The 14,463-nt window shown below is 57.4% G+C and overlaps 1 protein-coding gene across 3 annotated transcripts; it reads left to right on the top strand.

Moving 5' to 3' along the window:
* Window positions 1-3,551: 3,551 nt before the first annotated feature.
* TINAGL1 (tubulointerstitial nephritis antigen like 1) lies at window positions 3,552-13,970 on the top strand. 3 transcript variants are annotated; one of them, XM_036256186.1, is made up of 12 exons: window positions 3,552-3,614; window positions 4,028-4,438; window positions 5,382-5,445; window positions 9,970-10,062; window positions 10,273-10,387; window positions 11,464-11,587; window positions 11,671-11,821; window positions 11,918-12,077; window positions 12,202-12,247; window positions 12,508-12,631; window positions 13,398-13,443; window positions 13,525-13,970. In XM_036256186.1, the coding sequence occupies exons 2-12, from the start codon at window positions 4,129-4,131 to the stop codon at window positions 13,663-13,665; spliced, it is 1,374 nt and encodes a 457-aa protein (XP_036112079.1). In that variant the 5' UTR covers window positions 3,552-3,614; window positions 4,028-4,128; the 3' UTR covers window positions 13,666-13,970. The 3 variants fall into 3 exon arrangements, with proteins under 3 accessions (XP_036112079.1, XP_036112078.1, XP_036112081.1); XM_036256185.1 differs by having other exon boundaries at window positions 11,918-12,107; XM_036256188.1 differs by lacking the exon at window positions 13,398-13,443 and having other exon boundaries at window positions 11,918-12,107; window positions 13,525-13,682.
* Window positions 13,971-14,463: the final 493 nt, after the last annotated feature.

Below are 14,463 nucleotides of genomic sequence, written 5' to 3'. Positions count from 1 at the left end.
CTCCCTGGCCTCTCCGAATCCACTTGCACCTTGTGGTCTGCAGAGCAGCCCCCATGGGCTCTTGCACTTGTGAAATCTCTCAGCAGTCAGAAGGCACTTCCAGCTCCTTACTTCTGCCTGAGGGTCCTGCCTGATGGGCTCCAGCCCACCTCCCGGCCTCTGTCTTGCTCCTCTGACCCCCCTGTTCACTGTGGTGCAGTCTCTCTGGGTTTTCTTCTGATTCTCAGGCAGGTCAACTTGCGCCCAGCCTCGGGCTTTTGCTCATGCTGATCCGGCTTCCTGGGCCGCCCTCCTCTGGGCTCCAGGAAGAGCTGCCTCTTTCTGGCCCTACATGTCTCTGCTCAGAAGTCTCTCCTCTCTGCGACCTCCTCCGCACTGCTCCAGGTTCCTATGCCACGTGCAAGTCTTCATAGCACTGCACACTGTGGCCTGACTCACTGGGGTCTTTGTCTGCTTATTTATTTGTCTGTCTTCCCATTCATTTGCAGACTTCACGACAGCGGGACCTGAGTCTGGCTCGACCCTGCACACTCAGCACCTAGCACAGAGCCCGGCACACAGGAAATGCTCGACAAATATTTGCTGAACGAATGAGAAAATCAGACAATAAAGCTGGCCACAGCTCTGTACGATGCCCTCCATGTGGCCCCAATCTTACCCACCGCAAGCTTCAGCGTGCTACGGCGGGACAACATTCTGCCTGTCCCACAGCCCTGCAGGCGGTGCTTTTCCGAAGGCAACCCACCCAACGGGCCCCAGGAACCCGACGTGTCACCACATGGTCCAGCGCCCACAACATTAGGCCTGGCCTGGATCTCACACTTAGTCCCAGGTGTCACTGCTCCAAGTTCTGGACACGTCCAGTTGACCACAGAGGGACACAAGGAACCCTGGCCTGAACTCGAGTACCATTTGGGACCCAAGCATCTGAGCCTCACAGACCTGGGTTGAGCAGAGGACAATGGGTCTTTGTCTTCCCAGGAGGCCCTGCTCAGCTTCCAGAGGAGAATGGCCCATTCCGAGCACCAGAGCAGCGGCTGGGGGCAAGGGAGTGGCCCTGACTCCAGGGGAGAAGAGAGGAAGGCTGGCCTCTGCTCTGCTGTGTGACCTTAGGCATATCACTGTCCTTTTTTAGCCCCCCCACCCCTTTGTAGAAAGAAAAGAGCATGAAAGGACCCCGAGGGAATATCTGGGTGCAGATGGGAAACCAAGGCTCAGAGTCTCAGTGAGGCAGGGTAGAGTCATCATGGAGCCCAGGCCACCTGTCTCTCAAGGGCTCAGAGGGTGGGTCCTACTGTGTCTCCTCACCTGTTGCTCTGCCTCAGGCCGTTGGACAAGAATAAGACGGAATGAATCACCAGGAAGAAGGAGGCTATGGAAAGGAAAATGGGGCTCCAGTCCCCTCCCAGAGCCCAGCCCTTTCCCTTCCTCTTTGGCTAAGCAACCTAGTGAGTCACGAGTTTCCACTGGGTTTGGTGCCAAGTTCAGTGCTGAGAAGGGACCCCCCCCCCCCCCGACACACACACACACACAAGCCATGCTCTTGGCTGTGAGGTCTTCCCCTGCTCTGTGTTTCTGTCTCCTCTGCACAGACGGACAGTCAAGGACAGGCAGACAGCCAAAACTCCCAAACAGATCAAACAGATGCAGGCACCTCCACAGATACAGATACCTAGTAAATAGGCAGGCACAAACAGGGACAGTCACAAGCTATACACACAGACATACCTGCCAACAAGCATACAAATATAGGTAACAATACACTGGCAAATAGACAATCCCACGACCAACAGACGGGCAGACCCACGACTAACGAGAAGCAACCTCCAGACAGATACATAGGTGCATAGCCGACAAGCAGACTCAGCCACATTCAAGCAGAAACTACCCCACAAACACAGCTACACTGATACACACACGCACACATAAATACACACACAACACAGGTTCACAGGGGTGGCCCACAGAGGCTGATTGGAGGCAAAGGACAGGCCAAATGTCCCTGGGCCAGCCCTCAGCCTCAGAACCCAACGGAAACTGATCTATGAAAGTAGGCACCCTGGTACCAGCTCTTCTGACGGCAACCTTCATCTCCTTCCCCAAGGACATGACCTTTACCCACACTGCTCGAGTGCAGTGAGGTGAATGGAGATTAGATATGAAAAGGGACTTCCCAACCAGGAGGGTGCTGAGACCTGCAGTGGGTGACCAAAGGTGACTGGAGGGGAAGGAGTGGAGTGGTGGCAGGTAGGGAGCCTGCATTCCGGCTGTGTGACCTCAGACAGAGCTGACCTTCTGAGCCTCAGTTTCCTGTCTAGGTTTTGTCTCAGGTCCCCACAGGGAGCAGATGGGCCAGCTCCTGGGTGTGCCAATGCCAATGCTGGGGCCCCAGGGCATTATTCCCCCCTTCTCCCCCCTTCCCCACTACTAGGGAAGGATCCTGTTGGTGACTCACTGTCTAGTCCCCTGGCAGGGGGTAACCCAGTCACAGATGCGTTTGTCCTGGTCCCTCCCCGCCCCAAGGAGCTGGCCTGCCAAGGATGCCCATAGGCTGGGGGAGGGACGCGGGGAGGTCACAGAGAGTGCAAAGGGAATCCCCAAGCTTGATGCTCAGTCCTACCTCCCCCGCCCAGGCCTGGGGATGGGGGTCGTCCAGGTGTAGTCTCGGTTGTCCTCCCTGCAGCTACACTGGCCTGAGCCCAGCCTGCGCGAAGAGGGGATTGTGCAACGGGAGGTAAAAGGTGACAGCAGCCTGGCGGGACAGAAGCCCCATTGTTTGGGGCCCAGGCCAGCCTGGGCAAAGGAAGGGTTTATGCCCCTGGACAGGAAGGGGGGCTCTGCGGGCGGGGCGGGGGAGAGGTGCCAGCTGGCAGAACTCCTGCCATTGGGCCCGGGGGAGGACAGGTGCCAATCAGGATGCCCTCAGGTTTACAAAGGGGAACGAGCCTGTGGAGATGCCCTGGCAGAGCCAGAGAAGGGTTGTAGGGCAGGGAGGCAGCTCCTACCCCACCCCACCCCTCAGGATGGTGAGCTGCTGGAGGAGTCTGCAGCCGCCTGGTCTGGATTCCAGTCGTTCCAAGGAGGCGGATGGCTTGGGGCGGCCCCGGGCCTCGGGCACTGTGAAGAGAGGTGTGCGTGGCTGTTTTTAGTGCTGAGGGCTCAGAAGGGGACTTAAGAGATATTTGCTCCTGGCACCCTTCCCATCATTTCCCAATCTTAGGTCCAAAACTCGGAGCCTGCCTCCGTCTCCCCTTCTGAGCCCCACGGTGAAGCCCGCTGGGAAGTCCTTACCAGTGTCAGACCACAATCCTTTCTCTTTCGGTTGGAGTTCCGCCCCCTAACGGAACAGCTTCCACTGGAGAGCAAGCGGCACAACCAGGCTCGCCGCGCCCTCCCAAGTCCCCGCTACTGGGTTACGGTGCCACCCCAGGTGCAGGAGCGGCTGGCTCCGCCCCCTGGCGGCCGCCCGGCAGGCTCGGGTGGGGCGGTACAAAAAGCGATCCCGCCCCTCGCTCCTCGCTTGACTTTGAGTGTCCAGCGGTCACAGGAGTCTGGTCACAGCAGTCCGGAGGCGGTGCGTGGGGCAGCCTGGGCCAGCCCACGCCCTTCATCAGGTAGGGACGTTGCCCTGCTCCGGAGGGAGAGGGTGTAGACAGATGGTACAGAGAGGAGGGGGCAGGTGGAGGCACAGCACAGATGGCAGAGTGGGAGCGTGGAGTGGTCAGAGGGACACAGAGAACAGAAGAGGGGAGGACCCACATCAGGGATGGAGGCTGAGGCAGGGGCAGAGGGACCCAGGACAGGAGAGACCTCTGGTCCAAACTATGGGTGTTGAGTGGGTGGGCACCAAGAATGCCACAATCCCCACCTCCTGCCCCAGGCAAGTCAGGGAGAGGCTTCCTTTCTTGCCCAGTCCCCTTCTCCCTATAAGCTAAGGCACATAAAACTGTGGCTCATCTGCCCATGTCCTGCCTAGGGACACAGGAATCAGGGTCTCTGATCCTGCTAAATCCTTTTGGATTCACAGTCCCAGGAAGCTTGGAAATCAGTCTGTGCGGTGCCAGGGAGTCTCTGCTGCCCAGCGCCTCGGACCCCTGACCTCTACCCTCCCTGAGCCCAGGAGGCACCATGTGGAGATGTCCACAGGGGCTGCTGCTGTTGCTGCTGTTGGCTGCTGAGTTGGCCCTGGGTGTCCGGCGGGGTCGTGGGCGCCGGGAGCTAGCACCAGCTCTGCACCTGCGGGGTATCCGGGATGCAGGCGGACGGTACTGCCAGGAGCAGGACCTGTGCTGCCGAGGCCGCGCTGACCACTGCGCCCTGCCCTACCTGGGCACTACCTGTTACTGTGACCTCTTCTGCAACCGGACCATCTCCGACTGCTGCCCGGACTTCTGGGACTTCTGCCTCGGCGTGCCACCCCCTTTCCCCCCCAGCCAAGGTGGGCACCACACAGCCAGGGGTGTGTTGCTTTTTCAGCCCCAAACCCAGCAAGGCTCGAGCAAGGCTGATGCATTGACATTTCCAGGGGAGGCTTTGTAGAATCTGGGAAAGAAACCCCACCTCACTCTCTGTGCCTCTAGGAAGTCTCTACTCTGGTCTAACTTGAATCTCTTCAGCAAGACTGAAAGAGAGAAGACCCTTGGTCAGTGGGATTCTAAGTTGGCCCTGGAGAAGGGCAGCTTCCTGCTCTTTCTCCCAGTCCTGTTTCATATTCCGGACACGGAAGGTGCTGGTCCCACCCGCTGACTCACCCTTAGGTTGATAAAGCACACGGGTTAGTCAGGGTCATCTTAGCCATTCCTCTGTCTGCTCAGGATTCTCTGCCGCTGAGATGGCAGGTCACACCTGGGAGATGGGTCAAGTCTGCTCCTGCCGTCAGCCCTTGCCACCTGCCTTTCCCCGTGCACTTGCCCGTGCCCACTAGAATACTTGAATTCCTCCCCACAGCTTCATGGGACTATGGGTGTGGGGCTGCGTACTTGAATTGTCATCCCAAAGTGCTGTGTTGTTCTAGTGGAGTCACTTGTCTTCTCTGGGCCTCAGATTCCCCATGTACACTGCCCCCATCTCCAAGCCCCAATTTGTTTAAATGCAAAGGATTAGGAGTGTTGTGGCTGGCAGAGAGAAGCAAGAAGGATCTAAGTCGGAGTCACTGATGAACTTCTGAAGGAGCACTTTGTGTGTGACCCTGCAGGAGATGTCTTAAGTTATAGTTTGACTTTAGTTTCAGTGAGGGCTGGTGTGTGTGTGTGTGTGTGTGTGTGTGTGTGTGTGTGTGTGATGTCCATGTTTCTGGACACCTGACCTTTGAGGACTTGGCCATCTCGGCCCATCACCTCTGATCTCAGTCCTGTTTCTCTTCTCCCTCTCCCTCACCCCAGGATGTATGCATGAGGGTCGCATCTATCCAGTCTTGGGAACCTACTGGGACAACTGTAACCGTTGGTGAGTGTCTGGGGCTTGGAGAGGGCAACATTGTAGGATTCGTGGCTGGCAGACTTGGTTCAAACCCTATCCCTGTCACTTATGTGCCGGGGGCAACTCCTTTCCCTGCTCTGAGCCTCGGTTTCTTCATCTGAAACACGGGAATTTTAACTTATATAAACAACATCCTAACAACATTCCCCAGGGGTGACCAACCATGGATACTGACTCCAGGTGGGGCCCTGAGCTGAGAGTCATTCCTGGCCCCTCCTGGCTCAGGCTGGGCTACTGCCCTTCCCAACCTTTCTCCATGTCACGGGAGAGTCCGAGAAGGGGGCGCCAGGAAGGAAACCTCTGACTGCAGCATCCGCTGCCCTGGACCGGATGAGGGTCAGGGATGGCTGAGCTGGAGGTCAGCCAGCCTGTCGCAGGGCCTTCCCTGGAATGTGGCCCCTCTCCCTCCTTCACCCCTACCATTCCTGACAGGAGGAGGAAGGGGTCAAGAATGCCCCCTGTCGAACCTGAGCTGGGAAGTGGAGCAGGGTGGGTGAGAAGCCTTGACTGCCTCAGCGGAAATAACGGGGACCCTCTGACCGAGAGGAGAGAGCCCTGCACCCACTCCACCCCCTGCCTCTTTGCCTGAGGGACCCCAGAGAGAAGGAAATCGTTTGGAATGTGTTACGTATAAGCTGTTTCCATTGCCTCGCTGGTGTGAGGGTGCTGGATGAGCATGTGTCTGGGTGAGAGAGTGTGTGTGTGTATGAACTGTGTGTGTGTGTGATCTGTGTGTGTGTATGAGCTGTGTGTATGTGTATGAACTGTGTGTGTGTATGAACTCTGTGTGTGTGTCTATGAACTCTGTGTGTGTGTATGAATTATGTGTGTGTGTATGAACTGTGTCAGTGTGTGTATGAACTGTGTGTGTGTATGAACTGTGTGTGTGTATGAACTGTGTGTTGTATGAACTGTGTGTGTGAGTGTGTGTGTGAACTGTATGTGTGTATGAACTGTGTGTGTATGAACTGTGTGTGTGTATGAACTGTGTGTTGTATGAACTGTGTGTGTGAGTGTGTGTGTGAACAGTATGTGTATATGAACTGTGTGTGTATGAACTGTGTGTGTGAGTGTGTGTATGAACTGTGTATGTGTATGAACTGTGTGTGTGTATGAACTGTGTGTGTGAGTGTGTGTATGAACTGTGTGTGTATGAACTGTGTGTGTGTATGAACTGTGTGTTGTATGAACTGTGTGTGTGAGTGTGTGTGTGAACTGTATGTGTATATGAACTGTGTGTGTATGAACTGTGTGTGTGAGTGTGTGTATGAACTGTGTATGTGTATGAACTGTGTGTGTGTATAAACTGTGTGTGTGAGTGTGTGTATGAACTGTGTGTGTGTGTATGAACTGTGTGTGTGTATGAACTGTGTGTGTGAGTGTGTGTATGAATTGTGTGTGTGTATGAACTGTGTGTGAGTGTGTGTATGAACTGTGTGTGTATAAACTCTGTGTGTGTATGAATTGCGTGTGTGTGTATGAACTGTGTGTGTGTATGAACTGTGTGTGTGTATGAATTGTGTGTGTGTATGAACTGTGTGTGTGTATGAACTGTGTGTTGTATGAACTGTGTGTGTGAGTGTGTGTGTGAACTGTATGTGTATATGAACTGTGTGTTGTATGAACTGTGTGTGTGAGTGTGTGTGTGAACTGTATGTGTATATGAACTGTGTGTTGTATGAACTGTGTGTGTGAGTGTGTGTGTGAACTGTATGTGTATATGAACTGTGTGTGTGTGAACTGTGTGTGTGAGTGTGTGTGTGAACTGTATGTGTATATGAACTGTGTGTGTGTATGAACTGTGTGTGTGAGTGTGTGTATGAATTGTGTGTGTGTGTGTGTGTGTGTGAAAGAGAGAGCATGCCTGCGTGCTTCTGCCAGTCCTGAGAGGACACTGTTAACCCCTCTGGACACTGAGGGGTTAACACTCTCACGCCTATCCCTGGGGCTGGGCCACCCCAGACCCCCTCTGGAATGCTGGGACCTGTTGTCACCAGTCCAGTCTAGACCTGCTTGGGCAGCCCTAGGGGCAAAGGAAAGTTGACAGGCAAGGACTGACTAGCCCACTGCCCACCCGGGCCAGCTCTGGACAGCTGTGTCCCTGTGCCTGGCACCTGAGGGAGGTGTGGGGCAGTGCCTGTGGGGATGAAGGATGCTTCGGAGAATCCGGGTGGGGGAGAAGGGAAGGAGGAGTAGGCCCCTGTCCCGCAGTCCCTTCTGGCCCTCCCTGAAAGGCCCCGCCCACTGCTGGGCCTGGAGAGCCCAGCCATATTGGGTCTTGCTTCCCCCTTGAGGCTCCTTAAAAGGCAACATTGGAGGCGGGAGCCTCGGGCGGACTTGGAAGAAAGCAGTTTAGCATCTTGGAATAGCAGAGCTATGAGCATCGAAGAATTCATAGAATTCAACTGTTCAGTCGACGCCTATTTTTCAAAGACCTACTATGTGCAGCCCAAATGCACGACGGGTCCATGTCCTTGCCATGAAGCCTCCAGTCTGGTGGTGACGAACCAGAGACACAAACAACGTGGTGCTGCAGCCTCTTTAGGGGTGACGGGAAGAGAGAGAATAATGGGGGTTCAGGTCCAGACTGGGGTGGGGCAAGGGAAGGCCATGAAGGCTGACGCCGGGCAGACGCGGGGCCCAGCGGGGCCCTGGGAGGACAGCCTGTGGGAAGGCCAGGAGGTGACCTGCTCGCTGCAGCTGGGGCTGTGAGATGGGCGGAGAGGCCCAGGAGGTGCAGGCCACTTCCCAAGAGTCCAACAAGCTGGGGCGAGGATTTTGTGTTTTGTTCTAAGTGTGTGGGAAGCCACTTAGAGAACACATAGTCTGATTTACGTTCTTCAGAGCTCTCTCTGGCTTCAGAAATGGGTGTGTGGGGGAGCCTAAAAAGGCAGGGAGCCCGCTTAGGTGAGAGGTGACAAAGGACGGGAGTACTGGTGGCAGCGGAGGGGTGACAGAGAGAGGGACTCAGAGGCTTTCCGGGTGATCGAGGAGGCGGGGGGTGGGGCCGAGACACCACGGGCCACACTGAGTTCTGGCTTCAGCACGTAAGGACGGGTACACTTCTCCGAGTTGGGATGTTAGGAGAGGAGCGGGTTTGGGGAAAGGCAGTTTGGCCATGGAAGTTGGAGGTGACTTTTACACACCCAGAGGAGCTGTCAGGAGGCCAGTTGGATCTGCGTCTGAAACTCCCGAGGGTTTCGTAATGAGAACAATAATGGTCGACGACAATTCTCCAGCGCTTAAGCAGGGCCCGGCCTTGCACCGATGCCTGGCAAGTCTGCCACTACACCCCTAAAAGGTGCGACTGTCATTGTGCTCGTTTTACAGACAATAGTTTAAGCAAACAACTTACCTGAGGTCACGTGCCTAGTCAGCTAGGATGGGAAGCCCAGATCTGAATGTCAGAATCCATGCTCTTTCTTAGTCACTTCGCTATACTTCCTCATTCATTCATTCAACAAATATTTATTGGGTGCTTACTATGTGCTAGGTTTTGTTTTGTATGCACTGAAGATACCAAATAATACCTGGCCGCAAGGACCTTAGAGTCTATGAGGAAATAGGTATAAGGAATAGAAATAACTAAATATGTAGTATGCAGATATTGATGGCGTGCCAAGGGGGAACATGAAACAGGGAAGAGGGATAGGAAGCATGGAGGATGTTGAATTGGAAGGTAGGGTGGCAGGACAGGCCTCCCTGGGGTGACATATCAATGAAAAGCTGGAAGAAGTGAGTGAGCCATGGGGTGTTGGAGGAGGAACAGCTCCAAGGCCCGGGGGCAGGAGCCTGGCTGGTGCGGACAGTCAGAGGGCCGGCCTGGCTGGGGCCTCAGGAAGCAGGACTGGGAGGAAGGGGTCAGAGAGGGGACCAAAGGGCAGATCACGCAGGGCCTCGCTGGCACCGTGAGGACGTTGGCTCGTGTTCTGTGATGTGGAGCCAGAGGACGTGGGGGCAGAGGAACGACATGATATGACTTGGGGTTGCAGGATCGCTGGCAGCTGTGTTAAAAATACACCGAGGGGGGTGCCAGGCAGAAGTGGGGAGAAGAGTGAGGCGACCGCAGCACAGTCCAGGTGAAAGGTGATCGGACGCGGGTCTGCGGGAAAGAGTGAGACGTGGTTTGGATTCTGGGTGTGTTCTGAGGTAGAGCCAACAGGATTTTCTAAGGACTGCGTTAGCGAACAGGAGAGCGCCGGGCTTTGGGCCTGAGTTCCGGGAACGACGGTGTGGCCCTCTTCTGGAGACGGTGGGAGGAGCAGGCATGGAGCAGGGGACATCAGGAATTCCGTTTGGGATGTGTCAAGTCTGACCTGTTGGTAGACACCCCAGTGGTGATGTTGAGTAGCAGCAAGATTCTTGAATCCGGAGTTGAGGGAGAGATCCTGGTGGATATAAACTTGAGCATCGTGAACTTGAAATTAACATTTAAAACCACCAGGCTGGATGGGCTCATCCCCTCACTTCTTCCTTCCCTCCTGTCCCCAGCACCTGCCATGAGAATGGACAGTGGGCGTGTGATCAGGAGCCCTGCCTGGTGGACCAAGACATGATCAACGCCATCAACCAGGGCAACTATGGGTAAGAGGCCCTGGAAATGCCCTGGTGGGCACACGTGCATGTGCACACATAACACGCGTACATTGTGCCCGAGATGCGTGTCCTGCCAGACGAAGCCACACTCAGATTTTATTTAGGTGGACACCAGTGCACGTCTGTCCCACCCACATGCTCCTACCTCCGGGACCCCCAGCCTTAGAAGGCCTGTCACTGCTACCCCCTTTCTTTCAGGTGGCGGGCTGGGAACCACAGTGCCTTCTGGGGCATGACCCTGGATGAAGGCATCCGTTATCGCCTGGGCACCATCCGCCCATCTTCCTCCGTTACCAGCATGAATGAGATTCACGTAAGTCCGTTCTCGCCCACACTCCTGCCATTTCATGGCCTAGGGTCTCAGGAATCCTGGCACCCTGAGTCCTATTTGTTCAGGGGCCTGGGCTATCCCTCTCCAATGGGCCGTGTGACACTGGACAAGTCACTCTCCTTCTCTGGGCCTTCAGTTCTTGCCTATACCAAGGTGTGCCGCACCAGAAGATCCGGTGCTCAGATTCCGAGTGTTGCGGTTCCAGCCAGAGCCCCTTCGTGGCCTCCCCAGCCTGGGAAAAATGCTGTTGGTCCCAGTACGGCTGGGTCAGGGCCCAAGGGGCTAGGAGGTCACCTTGGTATTTTGGGAAGGGAAAAACAGACACTCCTCCAGCTCTGGCCAGAGAGCAGCAATTCTCAGAAACAACGCAGCGGAACCCCGAGGGAGAGGGGGCTTCTCCCTTCCCCCTAGTGGGACCCTCTTGGGGGAAACTCTTGGGAACCAGACTTGGAACAGTCAGCATGAGGAAGCGGCACTTTAGAGCCGGGGCTGGGGCTCCGCCGGAGGCTCCATCTCTCCGCGGTGCGCTGGGAGGAGCCGGGACTGGCCGGGTGGCTCTCCCTGAAGAGGGACTTGAGCTCCAGGCTGGGGGACCCTGCCCCTGCCCTGCCCTCACCCGGGGGCCTCTGCTGTGTGCTTCTTGCTGTTTGCCTTGGCAGCCTGCTCAGTCTCAGGACCTCGCTGCTTCTTCCCTCCCCTGTCCTCAGTGGCCTGAAGCCCAAGGTCCTGGTGGGAAGGAGGATGTCAGATTGGAAAGTGCAGAGGAGGAACGAGGGGTTGAGGATGAAAAGCGGGGTGACTGGCCTGGCCACTTCGCTCTTCCTGGCCTCAGTTGTCTCATCTGTAAAACAGGACTAGTCAGCCGCCTGACACTGGGGAGGCACTAAGTGCTTGGTCTCCCCCTCCAGTCAACGTGGAGTTGCTGGGACCCTTCCACAGCAGGAGGCTCCACATCAAACCGCAGGAGGCCTGACGCTGGGGGCCCTCCAAGGCCACAGGCCTCGGAGGGGCAGGCCGGGCAGAAGCAGGAGGCGGACCGGGTGACTTTTGCCTTGCAGACAGTGCTGGTCCCAGGGGAGGTGCTGCCCACAGCCTTTGAGGCCTCTGAGAAGTGGCCCAACCTCATCCACGAGCCCCTTGACCAGGGCAACTGTGCCGGCTCCTGGGCCTTCTCCACGGCAGGCGAGTCCAGGGCAGGGCTGGCGCGGTGGGAAAGGGGGGCCGAGCCCGAGCCCTCTGACGGCCTTTCTGCTCCCTCCCACCAGCGGTGGCATCCGATCGCGTCTCAATCCATTCTCTGGGGCACATGACACCTGTCCTGTCACCCCAGAACCTGCTGTCCTGTGACAAGCACAACCAGCAGGGCTGCCGCGGTGGGCATCTCGATGGCGCCTGGTGGTTCCTGCGACGTCGAGGGTGAGCAGCAGGGCCGTGGGCGGGGACAGGGCGAGCGCGGGGGCCGGGGGCAGGCCGTGCTCACTCTGCCCTTGCTCCCTCCTGCGGCCCCTCCAGGGTTGTGTCTGACCGCTGCTACCCATTCTCGAGCCAGGAAAAGAATGAGGCTGGCCCTGCTCCCCGCTGCATGATGCACAGCAGGGCCACCGGGCGGGGCAAGCGTCAGGCCACTGCCCACTGCCCCAGCCACCAGGTCCATGCCAACGACATCTACCAGGTCACTCCTGCCTACCGCCTGGGCTCCAGTGTAAGTCTGCACTGGATGAGGGGCAGCTAGAAGGCTGGCCAAAGGCTGGAGCCTCACCCCTAATGGATACTCTCCTCCCCACCCCGCCCTCCAGGAGAAGGAGATCATGAAGGAGCTAATAGAGAATGGCCCTGTCCAAGGTACGTGCCTCTGTCCTGCTCCCTGATTCCAGGAGCTGAGCCTGCTTAGGACGGCATAGCAGCACAAGTGGTCTGTGCAGCACTGAGCAAGTCCACCGGGGCCAGACATGGGGGACCATGTCCCCTACCCATGGGCAGCACTTGGAGGGGGCACTTAGACTCTTGGTAGGAGAGGCCCCAGGACCAGGGCATGCATCTCCACTCAGGCTGCGGGGCCTGTGCTGACGGCTGGGCCGGCCCCCTTTGACCTCTGCCCACAGCCCTCATGGAGGTGCACGAGGACTTCTTCCTGTACCAGGGCGGCATCTACAGACACACGCCAGTGAGCCTTCAGAGGCCAGAGCAGTACCGCCGGCACGGGACCCACTCGGTCAAGATCACAGGGTGAGGGCTTTGGGGGACACAGGGGGTTGGGGGCAGCTGGGCTTACAGTGGGAGCTCTGAGTCTGTCTTGAATCCAGACCATCCCTCTGCAAAGCCCCGTTTCAAAGAGGAGGAAACTGAGGCTCAGAAAGAGGAGGGGCTTACCCGAGTCGCACCGAGTGGAGTGCCTTGAAAGGTCCCGAGGGCCCGTTCCTGCCTTACACCCCGGGATCAGATAGCTCCCGTGGGATGTAGACAGGGTTCCGAGCTGTTCAGCCTCTCCCCATCTCAGCACCTGTTCTCCACTCCGCCCGCTCAGTGACTCGCTTCCCCAGCCTCCAGTAACAGGAGCTGTTCGAGTCGCTGATCCCCACTGTCCAACCACTGAAAGTACCGTGCCGTGGGCGCGTGGGGTCTCTGAGGTGCCCGCGTCCCCTGAGTCTTCCTTTTGGTCCCTGGCACCCACCCTCCTTGGCTCCCCAGATGAGGAGGGAAGGCAGGCAGAGTGTGAGGTTCCAGAAAAATGGTCCACAGGATGGGGGTCCCTGCGGGATGGAGGCCCATTTACCCCCTTTTCTGCACACCCCTCATCTATCCCTTCTGGTGCCTGCCCCACACTGGACTCAGGTACACAGGCTTAGATGTGGAGGCTGAGGGGGGGCAGACAGGGACAGAAACCTGCCGAGTCCTAAGGGTGTGCCCGGGTGGCCCTGGAGGGAAGGCCGGGGCTGGAGCCCTGAAAGCAGGTGGACTCAGGCCCTGGGCTCTGCCCGGTTCTGGCCCGCAGGTGGGGAGAGGAGTCGCTACCTGATGGAAGGACGCTCAAGTACTGGGTGAGCCCCTGCACTGCGAGCCTGCAGCCACTGCCGCCCCCCCCAGCCCCAGCCCCTGCTCACGCCTCTCCTCCTTCCCAGACCGCCGCCAACTCCTGGGGCCCAGCCTGGGGTGAGAGGGGACACTTCCGCATCGTGCGTGGAGCCAACGAGTGCGACATTGAGAGCTTCGTGCTAGCTGTCTGGGGCCGTGTGGGCATGGAGGACATGGGTCACCGCTGAGGCAACGGGCTCCATACCCGACCAGCCGCAGAAGAGCCCCTGTGGAGTGGTGCCCCCAGCTCCACCCGCCTGCCCTACGGATCGATGGGTCATGTCCGGACACAGGCAGGCGCCAGGGGACTAATCCTCGCAGGTTCTGCTGACGCAGCGCCCGCCTGGGAGCTGCGGGCAGACGAGGCTGGTGGAACCCCCAGACTTCCCAGCGGGTACAGGACAGAGCCTGATCTGGGAGAAGCCAGCCTGCAGACCCCAGGTCCCCAGCCCCCCCACGCAAGACCACTGAAGCCAGGACACTACCAAGTCTCCAGCCCCACTACCCTTCCCACCTCTGTACTCTTGTTTTACAAAGATATTTATTTTTCTTTTCACTGTTTTAAAGTAAAAACAAAGTATTGAAAACTCTAGTAACTTGAATTCCTGGGAGTGGAGTGGCATGTGGTCAGAAAGCAGAAAGGACTGCCTGAGCCTTGCTGGCCGGCAGGGGTGTGAGGGCTGACACTGTGGTCTCCATTCAGCCCTAATTGTCAGTGGCCCTGGGCACAGACCCACTTGGAAGTGGAGCATGGATGGCATGACCTTTGACTCCCAGAGAGTCGTGAGCCCGTGGGAACCACCTTTCAGACGCTGAGTCAGCATTGCCTGAGTGGGGAGGGCAACCCACCAATCAGCAGAACTGGCGCCAGTGCCCAGCAGGCAAGGGGGGCACAGCCCCACCGAAGCTGAGCCTCTGTCTCCGCACATCAGCCTCTCCAAGCCACCCAGGCGAGGGGGCCCCTCTCCTTCCCCTGGGCTAAGCTG

Source organism: Molossus molossus, unplaced genomic scaffold (assembly GCF_014108415.1).
Source record: "Molossus molossus isolate mMolMol1 unplaced genomic scaffold, mMolMol1.p scaffold_m16_p_12, whole genome shotgun sequence".
Lineage (NCBI taxonomy): Eukaryota > Metazoa > Chordata > Mammalia > Chiroptera > Molossidae > Molossus > Molossus molossus.
This window is presented reverse-complemented; position numbering and strand designations above follow the sequence as displayed.

Coding starts and splice junctions, on each gene's coding strand:
- TINAGL1 (XM_036256185.1), top strand. CDS start 4,129: ATGTGGAGATGTCCACAGGGGCTGCTGCTGTTGCTGCTGTTGGCTGCT. Junction 10,388..11,463: donor CCAGCATGAATGAGATTCAC/GTAAGTCCGTTC, acceptor TTTGCCTTGCAG/ACAGTGCTGGTCCCAGGGGA. Junction 13,444..13,524: donor GAAGGACGCTCAAGTACTGG/GTGAGCCCCTGC, acceptor CCTCCTTCCCAG/ACCGCCGCCAACTCCTGGGG.